The sequence below is a fragment of the Anopheles funestus genome, chromosome 2RL, assembly GCF_943734845.2.
Source record: "Anopheles funestus chromosome 2RL, idAnoFuneDA-416_04, whole genome shotgun sequence".
NCBI classification, from domain to species: Eukaryota; Metazoa; Arthropoda; class Insecta; order Diptera; family Culicidae; genus Anopheles; species Anopheles funestus.
The window spans coordinates 5,640,526-5,653,790 of record NC_064598.1 but is presented as its reverse complement, the minus strand read 5'-3'; the positions used below and the strand labels follow the sequence as shown (position 1 = coordinate 5,653,790).

The window sequence follows — 13,265 nt, the reverse complement described above, 5'->3', positions numbered from 1 at the left end:
ACACTGCCAATGACGTTGGCAGATGAGGCAATTTACTATGAAACGTTTTCACACTATAAACATGCTCAATGTTATGATTTGTCTGCTTCGTGAGAGCAAAAAACAATTCCAAAAGAAAAATATTAATATTAACTAATATCCATGTGTATGGTGGGACAAATCGTGGGTCTTCTATTGTGAATTTTTCAAACTGTTTAATGGACAATTTGTTCGAACAAATGTACTGTTCACAATTTCTATCTGACTAGACCTTCCACGTTATATTTTCTTTTTAGTTTGTAAAAACTTTGCAACAAAATGTATTTAATTTTGTATAGCATATGTTTAATTTTTTTTTTTTTTTGCTCGGTTAGAACGGCCTGGCCGTATCAAGACTTACTTTACCACGTAGCAAGATAGTCAGTCCATGCTACGGGGAGACGGTCCGGATGGGATTTGAACCCGGTCCCTGCCGTGTGGACGGGCGCCGTTTTTCACATGCACCACCGGGCCGCCCCGATATATGTTTAATTAATATAATTTTTTTTTTACAAAAAACGTAAATCATTAAATTTACAATGGTTTGTAATGATTTTGTGTACGATTTTATTGAGTTAAGTTTTCTTTTTTTTTAACACTTCTATCAACTCAAAAGTAGGAGTTTTAATTTGTGTTATTAGATGTAAAATTAGACTCCCAGTGATTTCCAACGGAGGTACATGGAATTCATTCAACGTGGCATGCTTGTTTTCCTTTCACATTCCTTTCCACGACCGGTGTATCAACTTTTATGAATGAATGTCTCTGTGTGGTGCATCGTCTGCCGTCTGGAAAGCAAAGATGAAGTACTGAGCTTCCGAGATTTCTTGTTTTTTTTTGCTTCTCCCTTCAAAGCAAAAAAATATTCGTCGACCACACAGTGAAAGTCTGTCGCCCTTCCGGAAGCATCGCTCCCTTTCAGCCACCCCCTTCAAAGTCTTTCAAAGTGATCGTATCTGCAGTGCGCGTTCGTTTGCTTTTGCTTGCTATGCAGTCACTGCGTGCTTCTTGTGCCCAAGTGAGTCCGGCATTGAACATTCGTGCAGCGTTTAGATTGATATGGGAACATCCTATTGAAAGCCTCGTTTTATTTCCTTTTTTTTTTGAATATCAAAACTAACCAGGCAAGGTGTGTCTAAACGAACCAATCATGTCTGCATCGTTTCAATCACGTACACGGATCGAAAATTGTGCGCTATCTTAATACTGTTTCGTGCCGCTCGTCACCTGATTAAGACGTGTGCCTTTTTTTATTCCACACATCACCCAGAGCACGAACGACATTTCTTTTCGATGCCGGATCTATTATCGACAATCTTTCCTCACTGGCAAATGCAGTAAAAAGCAAATAGTGCTGCAGCAACGTCTGCTGTCGTGGAATGCGTTTCGATGCATTTGCTGTTTTGCGGCGGCCCCCATCGTAATCGGATTGCATTCTGCCCGGGTTCGTTGTGCGTGATCCCTTTTATGATGTTATTTTCGATTTGGTTTCTGCAATTCACTGCCCGCACAAACACACACGTTGGTTTAAAAGGGCACGACTTTGCGTGTTCATTTGAACCGCAGGGTTTGTTTTGTGATTTTTTATTTTACATTCCCATTCGTTGGGTTATGTACTTATTTTTTCTTCACATAAATAAAAAAAAACGCGATGCACTTCTGCATTCGTTCATGGGGTCGTTAAGTGGAATTAATGTCTTGGTGATGGGTTGCGAAATAAAAAAAAAGTGTTATAACTATTCGGCCAACAAAACAAAAGGCACGCAAATGGTTAGAAAAAAGGGGGAAAAGCACTAATAAGGTTTTATTATTGTGCACGAAGCCCATGTTTTTGAAGGTTTGATTGACAGTAATTGAGTGTTGAAAGTATGAATTATTCTTTAAAAAAAACAAGTTTAGGAATGCCCAAAATAATAGTTCTAGTATTTTTACCTTCAAATTAGATGAATTTTTACAATGAATGTAATAAATATTGTTTTTGGAGTGTATAATAGAGATGAGAATAACAACTCTTTTTAGTGAGTCAACTCAGAGTGAATGATTCGTTATTAGGAGTCAGCTCGTTTAACGACTCTTTTCGGAGTCAAAAAAAACCGGCATAAACGTATAAGTTAAGGTTCGGTTAATTGGTTGAAGTTAGTTTCTTTTCACTCAAATAATGCTTTCAATAAAAAAAGAATAAAAAAAATCTAATAATTTGAAAAATTTCCTAAGGCTATAGCCTTGGTTTTTTTTGGGTATTTAGCAAAATTTAAAAAATTGATTTATTTTGATGCGAATTTTTTGGAATAAGTTTCTTTTCACTCAATTAATGCTTCAAATAGAAGAAAGCATAAAAAATAAGAAAAAAATAAAAAAAATGTGAAAACCCGAAAATTTCCTAAGGGGTTAGCCTTGGTTTTTTTTGGGAAATTTTGCAAAATTTTAAAAATAGATTTATTTTGATGCGAATTGGTTGGAATAAGTTTCTTTTCACTCAAATAATGCTTTCCATAGAAGAAAGCATAAAAAATAAGAAAAAAATAAAAAAATGTGAAAACCCGAAAATTTCCTAAGGGGTTAGCCTTGGTTTTTTTTGGGAAATTTTACAAAATTTAAAAAATTGATGTATTTCAATTCGAATTTGTTGGAATAAGTTTCTTTTCACTCAAATAATGCTTTAAATAGAAGAAAGCGTAAAAAATAAGAAAAAAATAAAAAACTTCTGAAAACCCCAAAATTTTCTAAGGGGTTAGCCTTGGGGTTTTTTTTGGGAAATTTTGCAAAATTTTAAAAATTGATTTATTTTGATGCGAATTGGTTGGAATAAGTTTCATTTCACTCAAATAATGCTTTAAATAAAAATAATAATAAAAAATCACACATTTTCGTTTCATCTCACGTATTTACTCTTTTTACTCGACTCACCATGGCTACATTCTTACATAGTGAGTAAGTGAAAAAAGAGTTGCTAAAACTACTCGTGATGAGTGAACGAAACTCATTCAATACAACGTTTCAACTCACTATCTCGCTCTTACTTTGCACATCTCTAGTGTATATACTCGAGCCTTTTCATAGTAGTGTCGTGAAAATTAGAAACAACCATAAAGTAAATGTCAAAGTTTTATGTTTTATCCTTGAATATTTCAAAAGATTCTGACTGCATGTCGACTCCATGGGGATTCTGTTAGATAAGACCACATTCGAATGATTTCTACACCACGAAGTGTAGAAACTTTCCAATGAGACTTGCTCTGTGTGCGCAATTTCTTCTCCTACACCAAACCCTCTTCCCTTTTCGTGTCATCATGGGTGATTAATCGAAGTGCTAAAGAAACTGGAATGTATCTTCGGTTCGGTGCTGTCTTCCACTACTCCATTCGAGAAAGCCAATCGCGAGTGATCTTGTTTCTTGCTCCAGCTCCAGAGTAGCCTTTCGCCAATAGCTTTTCACCGCCAGTTACACGCTGCCCAGGTTCAGGAAGTCTGGCAAAAACCTTTCTTCCACCATGAAGCTGTTGGAATGTCGGTAAAACGGAACAGATCATCGACCCGATCATGCAGACCAATTTCTGTAGCACCGTTGATTTCCCTCCCCGACTTGGCTTGGCTATGGTGTATGTAGTCAACTTTTTCCTCCCGAAACTTGTACAGTGCCTGATGCCTTCCGCACACAGACATACCTCATTGAGGGGGTTGTTCATTTTGTCGTGTTAGTGTCTAGGTGCCATGAATGGACGCACACACACAAGCACACTTACATACGCGCAAAAAGATGGGTGGCCCCGAGGAAACGTACGGCCGTGACCAAACATGGGCCGTCCGATCGGCCTCCCTCTTCCCATATCCAGCCGAAACACCTCCACGGACCCCGGCATTCGGTGCTCTTACCCTCTGTCTTTCGGCCTCAGGTGCAAGATCTTACCGCGTGCGGCGATCTCGAACGAACGATCGTTCGCGGCCGGTCAAGACCGGTGTCGCAAGGCCGTGCCTGCACCGTGAACACAACACGCGGCTGCTGTACGTGTGGTGTGACGGCTGCGTTCGGTTCGTTCGTGTACGTGCGTTTTGGTCCCCTTGGGGTCTCCATTCCATGTGTGTCACCCTTACGGTTGGCATTGGTTGGGTGTCCGTCGGTTTTCGCCGGTGAACGGAGGCTTAAAAGACTTGATCTTAGTCTTCGTCTTGGTGGTGAATGGCGATTTCGGGTACCGGATATTGCCGGTCGATCTGTTGCAGTGTTTCGCGCAGCGCCCCAGTGTTTGTCCACGTGTGCGCACGATTCAATGTGCTTTTTTTTCAAGACATCAGCATCTGCAATGTAGTGCTCTTAACATTTTGTGCGTGAATTACAGAATTGTCGGAGACAGTGTTGGGGAAAACATAGATGTTTATTCTTGGTGTTTGTAGAAAGGGGAAAGAAAGCTAAAATAGTGTGAAATGAATTTCTGTGAGGGCTCTCAATAATCTGTCTTTTGTTTGCGATTAACGGCTGGTGAAAGGTACTCGTTACAAAGAGCTTTTGTGCAGTTCCAGTCTCGTTTAAAACTTGTCAAAATTCGCCTTATTACTGTTAGTTCAATGTAGTTGTCAATATTCGTGTATGGTTCCAAATGACCAACTCGTGTTGTAAGGCACCGAAGAAGTGATGATTGTTCGTACGGAGATAAATTCCACCTGTAGGCAGAGTGAAGAATCTGAAGAAGAATGGGATCTGATGCAATTTCACCAATCCTGGAATCAAACAACGACACATCAAACAAGTGATGAGGTAATGAATCAATTTTAGAGAAGTTCAGTTGAGTATAACAACTTTAAGAACTCATTCATTTAAGACTCCAACGCCCCTTTTCCCTTGGTGAGTTTGCGCATTTAAAGATAAATGGTTGACACGAGCAAAATTGATTGAAACTCAGGAACAGTGGAAATAGATAAGCGATTGCACCAAAATGCAACTGCACATGCACCATCGCGCCCTCTCTTAGCTCTGCCATAAAGGTCTTACCCTTCCAACCAAAAAAGTCTGAAGTCTGACAGGATTTGCGATAGACGAGGGGGCTTAAAAAATGAGGTATTTCTGTACGATAAGAATGGGCGATAGGTTTTGTGCCACATTTATGTCTTGATTTCGTGAACTAATCTTGGTTCAGCTGTTGGAAGCTTTGTTTTAAAAGTCTACCTCTACCAGTTCTCGGTGTGAGGTTGAGCGTGTTTGTTTCGTGTTTCGTGTCTGAAGGAATTGGAATGTGAATAATTGGACAAAATGTGGAATGTGAATGTTCTAAGCAAATGGTTAACGTTGGTATGTTCTTTCAATCAGCAGTGGTTCTTATGTGGAAAGTGTAATATCAACAAGGCAATCAAGCATGAAATTAAAACCACTGACTGTGACCATTTCGTTTCCACTTGTATCGAAGATACGCTCGATTCACCACTGGAAGCTTTCGGAAGTAAACTGCACGGCAAAATTAATTTTGAAATTAATATTAGTTCAATTAAGCATAAAAAAACAACTCACAAACACAAAAAACATTATCCGGATGAGATTTGTAAAGCGTTATGCTGGCGCCAGCCAGTTTTTAGCGGGTCTCGTGATAAGCAAAAAGTGTCAGTAATGCATCTTAAATCCGTTTTTCCAAGTGTGTCTTATCATTTGGTGACGTATGAATTGTATATTGTATTTTATTGCTTAAGTTAGCGTTTGAGATTTCACAAAGACCATAACAAATTCGGCATTAAAAATAAAAATAAAAAATCTTTTCAAATTGGACAATCAGCCATGCACTTTTTTTCTTTCAAAAAGGGTTGGTGCTGTATGGTGCTGGAACCCAAAACAAAACCTAATTGGCCACAAACCCTTATCAGCTCGTAAACTACGAACACATACCCACGCTGTTATCATACAGTTATAAATTTGTCGACGCCACCAAAATGACTGATAACGTTACATCAACCTGCAAATAGTGTCCCACCCAAAAACGATGCTAACAATTTAATGACAGAGTACAAAAAAACGCCAAAACATAACAAATCGCACAAGAAATTGCGCATCTTCTTGTCGCACAGAGGACGTCCTTGATCTTGGCAAACTGGATGACACTGGATGACGGGGGAATCCTTCTAAAAAAAGAACGCTGGCGACAAGTTTATATGGTCTAATGCAACCGTATCTTCAATTTGGAGTCGGCAGAGCACTGTGCTGATGTCTAAGTAATTAGAAAGACACCACTCCAAGTAATTGGAGTCGATTGACGCACTTTAGAATTGGGTGGTTTTCCGAGTGGCTATACTGATGCATCATAGCTGCTTGGAGGTCAAAGTACGGTAATTCTTAATTTTCGCCGAATAGTCCTAATATCTCTTAGCGGAGTTCAATGAGAACGTTTTCAATTCGAGTAAGTGATGTAAAGATCTTAGACGGGTCCTTCAAGTCTTCGTCTTACCGTGCACTGTATATCAAACATTATGAAGGACAAGCACGACAATGTTGAAAGGGTGTTCTGGTAAATATAAGTTATCTTTTCCAAATGTCATCATCATAATCAACACGAACTCCTTAGCCTTTTATGTTTTATTAAGACGAGAATCAAGCATATCAAGCCAAATCGTACTGTATTCTTGTTGCATCATTTACTACAGGGTTGTCAAAGTTGGACAGGGTCATGTTTGGTTCGAATTTCCTTAGGCTATCAAACATCTCTGTCGCTTCATACCTACATATTACCCGCAGCTAACCAGCAACCAACGCTGTATTGAGTGTATTATCTATTTGTCTGGTCCAAAAAAAATCTTTACGATATCAATAAAACAATATTCTCTCAAGGTTTTTTCCAAACATGAGTATCCTACATAAACATATTAAACATTAGCCCACAAAAATTCCTTATATTATCTTTACGAACACATATTAAATGATTTGAAAATAAAACACGATGTTATTGTCTTCAATGGAGCACTCTTTCAGAAAAAAATATCTCACCAATCTTTTGCCTTCTTCGAGACGATCTGATAATTTTGACCTCAAATGCACCTTTAGTGCTGTTGCGTCCACTTCTTCTTTTTTTGTGTGTGAGGAAAATTCCATTCGCTTTCATTCCCCATTTCTAAGACCGAATGCCCGGAAGGGAATGTGACCCGAGTCACGCACACCCCAAATCGTCCGGAAAGGGAGACCTGCATGAACAAAACTTGTTCGATAGGGAGAGAGCACTGCAGTCTCCCAAAATTCTGTCCGTTTTCGGGGGTTTTTTTTCTCTTCCGAAGGTTAGGCTGAGGAATGAAGTTGTCGTGGAATTTGTCACGTAACGCATAGGAGTCTTATGTATCGTCTCGGAAATATTTGATGGTACCATAAGATGTAACTTTGAGGCACAAAGTGTATGTCTGTGTGGCTACAGTAATAGGTTTAATAAATGATAAGAACCCATCATTTTGCACACAAATGATAGTGTCGGGAATCGATTCTCCTGCCCTCGGTACGGTCGTACTCTAGTTGGTGAGCTGTGGTTAAAATTGATTAACAACCGATCCTCCGGGTGTTTTATCTCCCGCGTCTACAATGTTTTGACATATGCAAGAAGAGAGACAGGGACGGTTGTTTGCATGTGGCAAACTGCAGTGCTCTGCATCTTACCCGAGACTTAGTGAGTGCAGCGGCAATCGCACGAACGCGATAAGCAGAGATGCTAATAAACTCTAACTAAACAACAACAACCGTTCTTCCTTCTATCGGGGGGATCACCTTCGACTGTGGGAAGGTGATACACAGCACCCTTTTCATCTTCATCGTAAACATCAACCATTGGAAGGTGCTAAACACCATCAGCTAGGGGTGTCCGTTAGCGGGAACGCAACCAGTCACACCTCCGCCAGCAAGGAAAAGATACAAGATAAGAGAAATGCTGGACCCAGTTATCATTCAAGAAGATCCACCCGTATGGTATGATGACGCCGTACTTTTGGTGCGTTGAAACACCGGTTCTAACTGGTTCCATGGTATTAGCTGCAGCAAAATGCGCATTCCATCGGTAACTAACCGGAATAGCGTTTCTAATGTATTTGCTTACTAGGGTTTCCTGACAGCGAAATGGGTTGCAGGATGATAAGCTGAGTGTTTTTGCTGTGGAAGTGAAATTCTGAGGAATAAAATGGTAAATACGGAAGCAAAAATCCCGTCTGTGTGTATGTCAGGAAGCGTTTTGCGCAAAGATTGCTGCTGCATCACCAATGATTCCAACACTTCACGTGACCTACACTCTATGATTAATGTACCGCCTAGCAATAGAAAGGATACGTCTCTCCAACGCCTCCACACGTTTCTGATCATTATTAAGGACTGATAAGAGTAGAGTTTCAGCACGTGTACATTTGTCACCCGTTCGGTTACAGATTGATCACGTTTCCTAAGCGCACCGATGTCGTCCTGCTATTGTACCGATGTGGTCAGCACCAGTCTAATCTTGCTGTCGGATCATTTCATGATTGTGTGGTGTATTAGGTGGGTATGTCCGGAACATGGGGATTGTAAACCATGTAAATTAACGTCGAACCTGAGCGTTCAAACCCTCATTAATCCTTTTAATCTTTAGAGAGCAGGCATCATTTCGTTTCTTCATACAGATCTAGAGACTTGTCGTCTGTAAGATGCGTGTACACCTCTGTAAATGTTCAGGAGGTTGTGTGTGTGTGTTTTACCCGTTGTTAAACATTGAGTTGATGACGCACTTTCCACTGCTTTGTTGATTGTTTCCGAACCAGTTTTTACTAGCTCCTATACGATCAGATCTGTCATTCGGGAATGTTCCTATTGACAGATTTTATCATCAATATGCACTAAAATAGGACAAATATAGGAATATTCAAAAATGAGTTCTATCTGGAAGGTAATCTTCCGTTGTTCCCCTAGGCTCTACAGTGCCACAAAATAGATGCTTTTTAAAAGGATCTTATTCTCCGATTTAAAGAATAAAAACCTCAAACATCTTCCAAATTCTCCAGAAATCTTCCCAAAACTCGTGAAAGGGCTATGTGAAAATGGTCACGTTTACCATTTCACGATCGCCTGTCTTACTCCCGCCAGCCATAAGAACCGTTCTAAATTGCCCTCGTGTATACCTCTGCCTCACTGCCAGTTTATCAGTCATCATCCTTTTGGGCGAAACAGGACAGCCTATCAAGAATCAAAACCAGACAGAAGAAGAGGTCACCATTCTAATCAGTAACGAGGAGATGTGTGTGGGCATGTAAATACGGTCGGTCAGATCTCTTCAACGTACGTGCTTTGCGTCTCACTTGCTCTCTTGCGCCTAGTTCCCCGAGACGGTGATCGCACAGCATCATATTTTACCGCGAGCATCATCGTGTCCGGCTCTCAAACGGTAGTCAGCTTCTGAAGCGAGTGTACCTCGTCCTATAGATCGCGCAAGAACCGAGCAAGAATTCATTAACAACTGTTGCTGGCGGTATAGATTGTTGAATTCTTAACTCAATCTAGCAAAAAAGCATAAAAAGAAACGTAAAAAGCGACAAGCAGATTGCAGAATTATCTCGTGCAGAACATTCTGGTGTGGAGTACCGTACGCAGAACGCGCCAAAAATATAGACTATTGCAATCAATCGTGACACACTGCTTCTATCGGGCAGTGATAAGAACCAAAGTGAAAAGAGTTTTTTGTTTGAGAGGTTAATCAAACCGGCTGCAGAATAGTCTAGACTCTAGAGTAATCCAGCAAAAAAAAAACAAAAGAACAGAAGTCAACGATGGGTCTCAAGTTCCTGCTATTTAATAATCAACAGAGTCAGAATCTACATAGAGGTGTAAGAAAAGTAATTATCAATCATCTTTCCCCATTCACTGTACCGTTGGAATTACTTTTAGAAAGGATGGTCTAAAATACTCACAAAAAAAGAAATCCAAAACGTGCAGCGTCATGGTCACTGCACTTCCGTCCCAATTCGAACGGATTTTCTTAGTTGGAGAGCCTGTAGCCTCGTGTGACATTGGTTTTCTTTGTTGCAATCAGCCTAGCTACCAAGTATCCGCGGATTATGGAATTGCAAAAGGAACCCAGAGAGAGCAGGTCATGTGAGTTCGCGGCGCCGGTTAAGCACAGTTAGTGTTCGCCATAACACTCTGTGCCAGATGTCCTATCTACATGCAACGGCAAAACCCGTCCCTATCAATAGGGCGCCCGACACATCTGGCGGCCGTGTAGGTCAGTGCGATTCTTACCAGTGGAGATTGTTTTAAAAGACGTGATTATCTGCTCACGCCGCCAACCATCGCTACCTTCCGACGCATCATTAATTGCTGTACGCAAAGATGCAGAACATCTGCTGCACGGCAAACAACCCTGGGATAGAAAATTTCCACACTCGGCTAACGCCACACCATGGTCGATGCGTTCCACATCTGGAGTGTGATGTGTTTACCCAACAGCTGATCGGTTGATAGGCACTGATAAGGGTGTTGAACACCCTAGTAGTTCGTTTCCTTTCCACAGTGCGCTGGGCTAATGTACGCACGATGGGCTGGGATCCATTTGCTCGACCCTTGTTCGTTGTTATCGTGCGTGTTGCATCGACCTTTTCCTTGGTGGGGGGTGTATTAGCCTCCATTGGTCATTAAGGATGCAATTCTATTCATCTGGAACGTGTGCGTACACGGACAGATTACACTAAAATGAAACCGTTGTTCGGTAGTAGTTAGTAACAGCATGCAATTAAAGATAAGCTTAAGTTACAGGCAGGAATCAGTACGCTCTATTCAATCAGACACGATTAACCATTATGACCTTTCGTCTTTTCCTTTGCAGATCATGGAAGGTTCGGGCGACGGTTCACCGCAATCGTCGATGTGTATGGTGAAGGCGGCCGAGCTCTTTCCGAAACCGATCCTCGAGAAAGAGGAAGAAAAGCTCACCGTACGGTTCACCGAGCGTAAGTAGCATTATTTGAGCACGGATTCGGAAATGTTCGATAGAAATTTCATTAACCGTATAACGTTTTGCTGTGTTTTTTTTTTAGTTGCTGGTGAATCTGTACGCTTCCTAGGTCAGACTGATGATGGCATACTGGCACTGTCAAACTATCGCTTGTTTCTGCAGAAGAACAGCACCGGCGCCGGTGTGTCGGTCCCTCTGGGGCTGATCGAATCGACGCAAGTTCGTGACCTGTTTCATCTGATCGTGAACTGCAAAGACGCTAGTACCGTCCGGTAAGCATGAACGAAATAGCGAACTCCTTGAACGGAAATCATTTTATTAATCCTCCTCGTGTGTCGTGCTCCCCTTTCTGTACAGTTGTTCCTTTGCAACGTCCGAGCAATGCAGTGAATGGAACCGTCGGATAACGCTGTCGATCGGTGTGCCGGAAACGCTGGAGGCACTGTTTGCCTTTCCGTTTCACGCGTGGGCCTCGGAATCGCCGACGCTCAACCAGGACAACGAGTGGGCCGGCCGTTTACAGCGTGTCGGTTCGTTCGATGATGAATTCCGTCGCGAAGTCGAACGGTTACAGTTTGATCTGCAGGGCGCTTGGCGCATCAGTCAGGCAAATGCGGAATTTAAGCTCTGCCCATCCTACCCGCGGTTGCTGCTGGTGCCGGCTTGTATCTCCGACGATACGCTGCAGAATGTGGCAAGCTTTCGTAGCTCACGGCGCATACCGGCGGTCGTGTGGCGCCATCAGCGCACCGGTGCAGTAATCGCACGCTGCAGCCAGCCCGAGGTCGGTTGGCTCGGTTGGCGTAATTCGAAGGATGAGCAGCTGCTGAAAGCACTTTCGGACGCGTGCTCGTTCGACCGTGGCACACAGGATCGGGCAAGCGATGGTACGAGACGGACGCGCACGCAAACGGACAGTTCGGAGGCATCGAGCGAGGGTAGCCCACCGCGCAGTCCGGAAGGTAGCCACGAGGAGGTGGAGATGGATGAGCCGAAGAAGATTCTGATCGTGGATGCACGATCGTACACGTCCGCGGTAACGAACCGGGCACGCGGTGGAGGATGTGAGTGTGCCGAGTACTATCCGAGCGCTGAGATACAGTTCATGAGCCTTGGCAACATTCACGTGATAAGGAAAAGTTTCCACGCGTTAAGGCAACTTTGCGCTTCGCAGGCGGACATTCCAAAGTAAGTGTGCAAACAGCTTGCTGTGTGGATTTGTGGACATAAGACCGTATACTAAATGAAGTTTTTCTACTTACAGTTGGCTTGGTTTGCTGGAACGAACGCTTTGGTTGCAACATCTTTCCGGTTTGCTGGCGGCCTCGATGGTGGTGTGCCATGCAATCGAGCGAAATGGGCGGCCGGTGCTGGTACACTGTTCCGATGGTTGGGACCGTACGCCGCAGATCGTCGCCACGGCACAGCTCTGTCTCGATCCGTACTACCGTACGATCGAAGGTTTCCGCGTGCTGGTCGAGCGGGAGTGGCTGAGCTTTGGACACAAGTTTGCCGACCGTTGCGGGCACGGTCCCGGCTCCGACGAAACAAACGAGCGGTGTCCTGTGTTTCTTCAATGGCTCGACTGTGTGCATCAAATCCATCGTCAGTTTCCTTGCAGCTTTGAGTTTGACATGGGCTACCTGGTGAGTGTTTTTTTTTACGTGCGTGAAAGTGAAGGTCATCTCTAGCTTTTCCTAACACGTTTTGATTTCCTTCCCGGTGTAGATCAAATTAGCACAACATTCGCATTCGTGCCTATTTGGAACGTTCCTCTGCAACACGGTGAAAGAGCGGCAGGAAAATAGCGTCCCCGATCGGACGTTCTCTGTGTGGCCTTTCCTATCCGGTCCGATCTATAAGAATCATCTGTACGTGCCGAACCGCGAGCGCGTCCTGTGGCCGGCGCATAATGTGCGCGATCTGCGCCTCTGGACGGAAGTGTACCTGGGCAGCTGGGGTGGCCACAACCAGCAGTCGGCATCAGAAGTGGCCGATTATCCAACAGCGAGCGTTCCATCGGGCGGTTCCGATGTCGTCTCGGCAGTCGGTGGTGTAAGGAGTATCGGGTCCGGTAACGATCCAACCGGCAGCATCCCTGTTGGGGTAGGATCATCATCCGTGAACGTTGTTGTCGACGGGATGGCAACAGCATCCGTGACCGGGTGTAGTCCGGAACAGAACGGTTCGATGACGAAGACGCGCTCGTACAGTGATATCAAAGAAGCAACCTCAGGTAGCGGCATGACACGTCGCTCAAGTGATCCAAGCATGACCCTAGACTCAAGGTAAGCCATCCTTACGATACGGGTGGGGTTTAGA

At 43.2% G+C, this 13,265-nt stretch overlaps 1 protein-coding gene across 10 annotated transcripts in view; it reads left to right on the top strand.

Moving 5' to 3' along the window:
• LOC125774823 (myotubularin-related protein 3) overlaps positions 1-13,265 on the top strand; it is a 32,786-nt gene that overhangs the window by 11,089 nt on the left and 8,432 nt on the right. For 6 of the 10 annotated variants that reach the window (XM_049445090.1, XM_049445089.1, XM_049445091.1 and 3 more), the window contains exons 3-7: positions 10,815-10,938; positions 11,026-11,215; positions 11,301-12,131; positions 12,208-12,589; positions 12,672-13,231. In XM_049445090.1, coding sequence (XP_049301047.1) covers positions 10,818-10,938; positions 11,026-11,215; positions 11,301-12,131; positions 12,208-12,589; positions 12,672-13,231 — 2,084 coding nt within the window. In that variant the 5' untranslated portion in view covers positions 10,815-10,817. Of the gene's footprint in view, positions 1-4,519; positions 4,772-6,722; positions 9,826-10,814; positions 10,939-11,025; positions 11,216-11,300; positions 12,132-12,207; positions 12,590-12,671; positions 13,232-13,265 lie in introns of those variants that run through there. The other 4 variants (XM_049445086.1, XM_049445095.1, XM_049445088.1 and 1 more) reach the window with 4 other exon arrangements.